The sequence below is a fragment of the Fragaria vesca genome, linkage group LG2 (assembly GCF_000184155.1).
Source record: "Fragaria vesca subsp. vesca linkage group LG2, FraVesHawaii_1.0, whole genome shotgun sequence".
NCBI lineage: Eukaryota > Viridiplantae > Streptophyta > Magnoliopsida > Rosales > Rosaceae > Fragaria > Fragaria vesca.
This window is the reverse complement of record NC_020492.1, coordinates 9,037,478-9,046,800: the sequence shown is the minus strand read 5'-3', so window position 1 is coordinate 9,046,800 and position 9,323 is coordinate 9,037,478. Positions and strand designations below refer to the sequence as shown.

Here is a 9,323-nt window from a genome sequence, read left to right as displayed (position 1 = left end):
GGCTGCCCTGATAAATCCAAAGACAGAAACTTGCCAGAGAAAAAGAGAGAGGAGAGCTGCAAGGTTTCTGAAATGGGGTTTTGAGTTTTATAGTGGCCGGAAGTGTAACTAAATTACAAACACCAACGACACTTTTCATCGTTCTGTAAATGGATTCTTTTAAATATTAAAAGAGTGGAGGAAATGGATTTGGTAACAATACCATAAGCCAAACTAAGAGCAAGAGTAGAATACAAGAAAGCAATCAACTGCTTTTCTGATCTTGCAAGTAGTAATCATGCATATTCATATGTAGTGATAAATCAAAAGGACTGTAGGCGAGGCTTGGCTTGGTCAAGTGAAGATGCAAAGAGTGAATTGAGGGACATGTATATGCTAGCATACCACTAATCCCTTACAAGATTTGCCTATAAAAATTAGTAACAAAAATTGGAGATGTTCCATATATTTCTTTCCTTCTGGAGGAGTGTAACACACCTTTGACTATGCTAGAGCATACCTTTGTGATTGCTATAAGCCTCATAATGGAGAACATAACTAGACACAACATCAAAAAGATTAATTTTTGGTTCTCCCTAATTCCCTATTGATAAATGGAGTAGAAAGTACTGAGAAATGAGGGGGACAAAAATTTGCAGTTGATTCGAATAAATGTGACATGTTACACAACCAAAGAAGTACACATGTACACCGTATATCTTAAGCATTCTCTGTAACATATCCTAAAGCATCCTTGCAATTGTTCCACAAATCCATCACCATTTCAAAAACCATTCCAGGAACTCCCTCAAAAACCTCTGAGAAATCCATGATCCTGTCAAACGAATTCTTTGTTTTCTCAATGAGACCTCCAACTGCTGAAGTGGCAACTGAAGCAGACCCTGTGAGACCTTCTATCAGATAATCAAACAAGGTAGAAATCAGAGCACTTATTGCTTCTAGTATGAGCTCCAACAAGTACTCAAACCATGATTTGATGACCTCCGACACTTGTTGTAATGCACCATGGGTGGATTGGCCTGGTGCTTTGAATCCATGGATGAATAACACCAGAAGATGGGCAGTGGCAAAGAAGATCATGCGTGAAACTAAGTTTGATATGAAACTCAATGTGAAGAAGATGAAGTTGATAAGGAAGAAAGCCATTTTTGCTGATTGGTTTAAGTCTTTGAGAGCACACTAGGCTACAAGTTTGTTATTATATAACTGTCATTTGACCTTCAACACAGGTGAGGGTCACAAGGTTATACCCTATAGGCTACAGGTAGTGTTAGTTATTTGTTAACATCAGGGATTAGCTTACATAATATAACCTTTGGAACTCATTTTTAATTTGTTGAACTGTAGTTTTATAAGGGGCAGTTGTTGTATCATCATCTGGGAAATTTCTCAGCCACTTCCATGGAGATTTTTTTTGGCTGATATCTGACAACTATATGATTAAGGATTTATTTAGTTAGCCATAGAGAAATTTATGTCTTTCTTTGTATGTATTTGCTTACAAGTGTTTTCCATAAACTGACGGATAGGCAGCGATCCTATTGTCTTCCTATGCTTCAGTTCCCCCTACTGAACATTTGACAGCGATTGACAATGATCCTAACAAAAAAAAAAAAAAAAATTAAGGCCATGTCTAGAAGCAGGCCAGTTATAATGAAAATGAAAAATGAGCAAATTTGTGAGGATTTAGCACATATGGAACAAGGGGTACAAATCAGAAAAACTGAACAAGTATATGCAACTTCAAATCAGCATGCTGCAAGTGAGGCGAAGCAGAATTACCAGGAATAGGAAGCAATTTGGAATATGACTAGGAGAAATAAAGCTACCACTCTGTCACATGTATCTGTTGCGCTGATGTTAACATGGGCTGATGCTCCATGTAATCCCTTTAACAAGTCAATTGTTTTCTTTAACGTGGTAGAAATATTGGTGCTCTTAGAACTAAGAATGACTTCCTGCAAGTATCTCCCATGTTTGAGAAATATAGAATCACTTTTTCAAGGTTCATACTTACCCTATCAAAAATATTATTCTTCACCACCTTTAGGTGACAGATGAAGTACTCAAAGGTAGAACCACTCTTCAGTGCAGCTGGCATCTTCCAATCAATTGCCAAACCACTTCTAATATTAAGCCTACTGTCACGTTAGTCGTTTACACTTTTGGCTGTCTTAAGTGTAAAACAGTGCAAAAATGATGTGCATAAGACCAAGAACTATAGGATAAGTTACATTAGGCATGTTCTTTGCAGCCAATATAAACTTTAATCTTGAGAGTGTGGACTACTAATTGAGGAAGCATGCTCTGCTTGGGATAACTTCTTCAAACAACATTTGATTTCCAAGATCTTAAGTTGCATGAAAGAGTTTGGCAGACACCCTTCAAAATATACCTTTGATGAAAACTGGATGCACCTATATAACCAGCTAATTTTGAGATGAGGTTTACCCTTTCAAACAGTCAGTTTCTCGGTACAAAGTTGAACCAGAACCATTAAATAAACCTCAATACCTCATTATTTTGGAAGATAATAATGAAACGATTAAAGGGATCCAAGAGAGTTACCTCACAACACAAATCACTTCTCCCTTTTTTTCAGCTAATCACCGCCTCCTCAGCTCCGAGTAGAGAATCATAGTTAATAGGGTGTCAACATTATAGAAGAAAAGGTAACAAGAGCAAAACTGAAAATGGGATTCCAAATGGGACCTAGGCTAAAGATGCTTGGGCCAAGAAAAAATGCCATATTTCAAGCTTATTAATACCTTATTTAGTTGCACAATAGTAATGTGACAATACAACAAAAATACAAAGAATATAAAGTTCAAAATCTTCTAAGAAAAGTTCAGGTCATGTACTTTCTGCTCCACAATGATCTTTCCAGTATTCTTGCCATCAAGTCTCTTAGCCCAAGCTTCTTCAGCCTTGCTCAAGGGAAAAGTCGAGTCGATCACTGTCTTGAGCTTTCCTTCCTTCACCAACTTAACAAGAAAATCCAGGTTCTCACCCTTGAGACTTATGATCAATGGCACCAGTGTCTTCTTGGAGAAGGTAAGTTTCTTAAGAACAAAAGTAAACAAGGAGCTCTTGACAAGTTCAATGTTACGAGCTCCACAAGTGGCGGTGACATGAGCGTTTCCGAGCTTTGCTAGTTGGACTGCATAGAGACCGACGTTACCAGAGGCCCCGGTAATGAGTATGTTCTTCGGCTCGTCTGTTCCATCAAGCTTGATCTCTGCATCTTTGGTGAGAGCCCAGTGAGCACTGAGAGCAGCAACTGGTAAGCCTGCACCATCTGCTGCTGAAACTTCAGAAGGTCTAGCAACTACCATTTCGGCATTAGCTGCAGCAAACTCACCCAGTCCACCTCCATACTATAACATATAACATACACAAGAGTTTCCTTGTTGAATTAAACTTGAGTAACTTGTTATGCAAGAAAGTGGCGAACTGAACTAAAGGGGATCAAAGCACTTACACCATAGCTAGGCATTGCCACGACCTTGTCACCCACTTTGAAGTTTTTGACATCTTCTCCAAGCTCTACAACCTCTCCAGCCACATCAGTAACTGATACGAACAATGTCGTTAGCCTCAGTTAATTAAAAAACAGAATAGCGTACTAATGTAGACAATGATTTAGTCAACGAATATACTTCAGCATATATAGTAAATTTTGAGCAGATTCATCAAAACAAACACTACATAAAGTAGATTTTGTGCAGCACATCTAATAAAGCCAGGGTAAAAAGGCGAAATTAAAATTAACTTGTGATTGTAAGGATTCCAAAACAAGTGTGCAACAGAGGAAAATCATAATTACCAGGTATGTGAGGCAATTTGCGTGGGAAAATAGGTCGTGCCTGGCCTTTCTGTATCTTACAATCACCTGGATTTAGACTTGCTGCTTCCAGCTTCAGCAAAACTTCATTTTTCTTAGGAGTTGGAATTGGAACTTGAACATGCTGTGACAATTGCAGAACATATATATTCAACATTTTTATCATTAGGGAAGCTCCAAAACCATGTATGCTTATTCAATATACTCAAACATATTACAATTAAAGAACCTTTAAACTAGAAGGTCCTCCACCATAGCTGTCGTACAGAACCGCATGCATAAGCTCGGCTGCCATAGCTATATATAGAACTCGAAGCTAGATTGATAGAGAAGAGTTATGAGAAAGAAAACTTCTGTAGAGCTAAGGCACCAACCTGGGAACCATATATATGCATCTTATAGCCATGTCCCAGTGTGAATATATCAACCCATTCAGTTTTCTTGAAAAAATCAAACTTTGTCTGAAATCCAACTCAACCTCAAGGAAAAACTCAAAAGTAGTACGTTGTTTAATTTGCAGCGTTTTGTTTGATTCATCTAACATACAAAAAAGAAAACGATATCCTGGTTTTTTATTGTTCTATATATGTTAAGGGCTGAATGAGACTTGGCGACTTTGCCGGCTTGGCCAAGTAAAATGCACATGAATCGAACCAGTGAAAACATGTGACTTGTATTCACATTTTAGTGATTTTCATATCACTAATGCTATTTATTTCCCTTTTTTCTATGCAATAATAATATATCTACAAAATACAGGAAATTGAAATTAAACAGGATCAGTTAAGAAATTTCTGCTAGTTAATAATGAGCAGATGCTAAAACATACTTCACACCAAAACTTCTCAATGGCAATATATTCATGAATTATTATTTTTTGGAAGAAGACAATACAGTCAGGATTCAAACCCAACCAAATCAAAATCACACACAATATATACATTCCAATAAAAAGTCTAGATATAGAATAGTGAATACAATCTTGTAAATGAAGTTTGAAGTCTACTAAACTAATGCTCCACAATGATCTTCCCAGTATTGCAGCCATCAAGTCTCCAAGCCCAAGCATCTTCAGCCTTGCTTAAAATATAAGTCGAGTCAATCACTGTCTTGAGCTTTCCTTCCTTCACCAACTTAACAAGAAAATCCAGGTTCTCACCCTTCCCATTTATGATCAATGGCACCAGTGTCTTCTTGGAGAAGGTGAGTTTCTTAAGAACAAATGTAAAGAAGCAGCTCAGGTTGGCAGTAAGGTCTATAACCTTCCCATTTGAGCTCAAGTTCGGCTCAAAGACTGACCAAAGAATTGCTTTCGATGAAGAATGGATCACGAAATCATATTTCCGACCAGATGGGCTCTTGACATTTTCCCCTTCAGGGGTCTTGTAGTCAAGAACCTCATCTGCCCCTAAGCTCTTGACAAGTTCAATGTTACGATCTCCACATGTGACAGTGACATGAGCATTTCCGAGCTTTGCTAGTTGGATTGCATAAAGACCGACGTTACCAGAGGCACCGGTAATGAGTATGTTCTTCTGCTCGTTTGTTCCATCAACCCTAACTTTTAACAAGAAAAGAAGTGTTAAATTTAGCTACGTACGTATACCTAAGTTCCTACACAAAAGTCTTGCATAAGATATGTAAGTACGAATTATAGGAAGGGTTTGTAGAAAAGGTAAAACCGAAAGCTGGACAGGTAATAAAATGCATGAAATGCATCGTAGAACTTTAATTATGATCGATGGACTACGACGAAAGTGTTGTAAATAGTTATTACTTAGTGGGCATTCTTGTAATTAGCTGACTAGGGTTGTTATTGTAATTTACATCATGGCCTCATCTCTATATAAGAGATGGTTCCTTACTCAATAATATACACATATTCTCTCATTCTCTTGGTTGTTTCTCTCCTTTCTCAATCTATTCCTTTTGTTTTACAACACGTTATCAGCACGAATAGTTCTAACGCTAAGGTAGTTTTTATGCTGCATGGAAGAGAGACCGTTGATCAATCGATGGAAGAACCATTTTACAACACGTTATCAGCACGAATAGTTCTAACGCTAAGGTAGTTTTTATGCAGCATGGAAGAGAGACCGTTGATCAATCGATGGAAGAATCATTCAACATGGTTCAAAATTTCAATCACAAACAAGCTCTCGGATTGGATTAGAAGTTTAGTCCACCAATATTCTCAGTTCTGACACATAAGATGAACACTCATTGATTCGCTTTGCATCGAGTATAGTTTTCTAAACTCTATTATAATTCATGTTTCTTTTAAACCTTGATTACATGAAAAACCATCCTGAAGCATGAACCATATGTTGTTTATGTTTCGATTTTATGATTTCATGCTTATTAACTTTGATTGCATATTGAAAAATCCGTCTACGATGCATGAGCACCAAATATATTGTATTAGTCTATTTGGTTAATACATATGAACATGAAATGTCATATAAGTTTTCTTATGTTATGAGAATTGGAAAAGGAAAATATAGCACCAAAAAAGGAAATCATTACGGAAGCCAGTAGCCATCGAAATCAACCTTCGCAACTGCCTAGTAGTGCAGACAAGGAGGCACATGGATCAGCAAAAAGTATAGTTTTTCATGATATCCAAACTCAAGATCATGCATGCATTCCGGAAGTAGTGCTTGTAACCATTAAGGTTTTACTATTAATTTGGTCAATGATAGCAGACGTTACATATATTCCATATTCATTATGCCTGAAGCATTTAGTGATAAGAAGGAATTAATATTGCTCTTAATGGGGTTTAAATAAAATCCGTTAGTAAATATTACGTCAATAGTATAACAACATTTCAGTGCTAATTATGTTACTTAATTGTAGCTTAATATGTATATTTTGTCAGTTACAAATTTGATTTGTGTCAAATTCAATATGTCATTTAAGGACATGTAATGCCAGAAGCATTTACCAATTTACAACCCACATTATGCTACAAGCATTATGGGCCAAATTATTGTGCATATTATGATACAAACGTTATGAATTTAATATTCAGTTACGTCAATTTGAATAATTTCCATTATAATTCATTATGCTAAAAGCATGAATTTTGGGTTTAATTTTGTAATTATTATATAAACGTTATGCCAGTAGCATTTATCTCATTTATTACTAATACAGTAATACATAATGTTATAAGCATTAATGAGATTTAAACCCATAACCGCTACATAAATGATATTTGTTATTGACTTTATGTCGGATCCTAATTTAATGTCAATTACGAATTAAAATCATATTCATTTCAATTTGACATTTATGAGGGTATAATGCCAGAAGCAATTACATATTTATAACCCCATAAATTGTGCTTGAAGTATTAAGGTTTAATTACGCGATTATTACATCAATGTCATGCCAGAAGCTTTTATCCAATTTAATACTTATGTGTAATGCTAGAAGCATTAATGAGATTTGAACTCATTGTCTTTGGTACTTAACCGCTGCATAAATGATATTTATTTAGTAATTTATGCCATATATTAATTGTCGGTTACCAAATTCAAATTTTATTCAATTAGTTCTCAATTATGTTATCGTTTATATCGATAATTATTATGAGTATGTAATGACACACTAATGCCAGAAGCAATTGGAGATGCAAATGAGTTAGTTTTGCAAGTAACCGCTACGTTATTGACATTTATTGGTTTAGTAATTTTATTACATATACATTATGTCAATGAGAATTAAATTGTTTCCGTTATAATTTAATTTATTTCGGTTTCATATAATTACTTTCACATTAAGTTTGTATGTTACGATTTAATAACATATATTCTATTGGTTTATGTTATATTGGTGAATATTAATGATGTTAAGTCAGAAGTTTAAATCAAACATGATTATATATGAAATTGAGCCAGAAGCTCGACCTAAGCTCTAAGGCTAGAACATAAGCTCGTCATGTGTCGCCTTGAGTCTATGACAATGATTATAACTCTTCTCAAACTAGGCTCACCCAGTTGGATGCGATGTCTAGACAAGTACTTTTGAGGATGTGTACTTAAGTGAGCCTCGCTCCACCACCTCATCATGGCTTACCTGGTCGTATACAATTGGAGTTACCGAAAGGGTTGATTAATAACATTGCATTTCTTGGTAGACCATTATTAGCCCAGTAGGCCTACTCTCCCTCTACGGGACCTAAAAGCCTAGCACACCTCTTAGATTGTGCCCCGTAGGCTTGTAAAGCATGTAGAGGCTAGGTTTATTTATTTCACTTTAATTTCAGTCAATTCCTTTGGTCCAGCAGAATAAAACAAAAGGAAATAATCTAATGACACTGGATTTTCGTACCTAGTCATTATGTATGTCTATAGGACTCTCCAAATATTTTCTCATAATGGCTATTGTTAATATATTCATCATATTTAATGTGTAGTTAATTACCAGAAGCATTTACACATAGTTACGTGACATATTCACTATGCTAAATTAGTAGCGTGGAATTAATATCATCAATTGTTACATGATTATAACTTGAAAATATATGTACCTAATGAACCGGTAGTTCAGAAATGAACCGGTAGTTCAGAAATGAACCGGTAGTTCAGAAATGAACCGGTAGTTCAGAAATGAACCGGTAGTTCAGACATGAACCGGTAGTTCAGACATGAACCCGTAGTTCAGACATGAACCCGTAGTTCATGTATAAATCGATCTTCTAGTTTCGATAATAATCCCCTTAAGAAACTTGAAGTTTCATTCCAAATTCATCAGACATGATAAAATCGGTAGCTTTATCATGTTAATTGGTAGTCTCCAGAAGAAACAATTTGAACTAGACATCTTCCTTGCATGAAGCAAAAGAATATTAAAATGGAAGGGCTCGTTGCCTTAGAATCTAAATCAAAATTGATATGAGTTATCAATATTAAGGAATTGAGCGTTCTCGTCTGGTTGACGAGGTCAGAATACCTTTACGTTTCAGAAGAACGTTATCGAAAGGTAAGTTCATTGAATCAATGCTTAAAACAATGAAACCACCAGAAAAATGGTGTAATATCTTTGCATAACCTTCGAATGTGCGGCCAAAAGTGTACATTGACTATATTCAAATTTATTAGCTAGAAGCTAAATGATTCGAGCAAATACTAGCTATAGTATTGGTGTTTGATGCACCCAGGAAAAACATATGATGCACAGTATCCTCAACTCAATTATCACACGGGCATCCCCCTCAGAATAAGGGTCTTGTCTTTAATGACATATTATATCAAGCTGCTCGTTAAAAATGTTGAATACTAGACCATCACATGCAAAGACTAGAATATACATTATCTCTTTATACACAGAATGCAAGGAAAAATATGTGCACCTATCCAACCACCATACGGACCAGTTAAATATTAATGGTTTTGGTTGATGCATCGACAAATTAAGTGATCAGTATGTCACACTTATTGTCCACAAGAAAATGATGCATTTGCTAAACTCT

At 35.8% G+C, this 9,323-nt stretch overlaps 2 protein-coding genes across 2 annotated transcripts in view; both read right to left on the bottom strand.

Annotated features, from left to right (window-relative positions):
* Positions 1 to 2,837: 2,837 nt before the first annotated feature.
* LOC101300980 (putative quinone-oxidoreductase homolog, chloroplastic-like) lies at positions 2,838 to 4,201 on the bottom strand. The gene is made up of 4 exons (XM_004292304.1): positions 4,074 to 4,201; positions 3,827 to 3,968; positions 3,482 to 3,573; positions 2,838 to 3,377 (listed from the first exon to the last, which is right to left on the bottom strand). The coding sequence occupies exons 1-4, from the start codon at positions 4,137 to 4,139 to the stop codon at positions 2,838 to 2,840; spliced, it is 840 nt and encodes a 279-aa protein (XP_004292352.1). The 5' UTR covers positions 4,140 to 4,201.
* A 653-nt stretch (positions 4,202 to 4,854) lies between these two features.
* LOC101300694 (putative quinone-oxidoreductase homolog, chloroplastic-like) overlaps positions 4,855 to 9,323 on the bottom strand; it is a 5,126-nt gene continuing 657 nt past the window's right edge. The window contains exon 2 of the mRNA XM_004292303.1: positions 4,855 to 5,405. Within this exon, the coding sequence (XP_004292351.1) occupies positions 4,855 to 5,405 (551 nt within the window). The remainder of the gene's footprint in view (positions 5,406 to 9,323) is intronic.

Bases quoted from the DNA above. Each gene is read 5' to 3' on its own strand.
- LOC101300980 (XM_004292304.1), bottom strand. From the start codon at position 4,139: ATGGCAGCCGAGCTTATGCATGCGGTTCTGTACGACAGCTATGGTGGA. The intron at 3,969-4,073 runs GTTCTTTAATTG...CAATTGTCACAG, and splicing joins GAGGACCTTCTAGTTTAAAG to CATGTTCAAGTTCCAATTCC. The intron at 3,378-3,481 runs GTAAGTGCTTTG...TATATGTTATAG, and splicing joins TGGCAATGCCTAGCTATGGT to TATGGAGGTGGACTGGGTGA.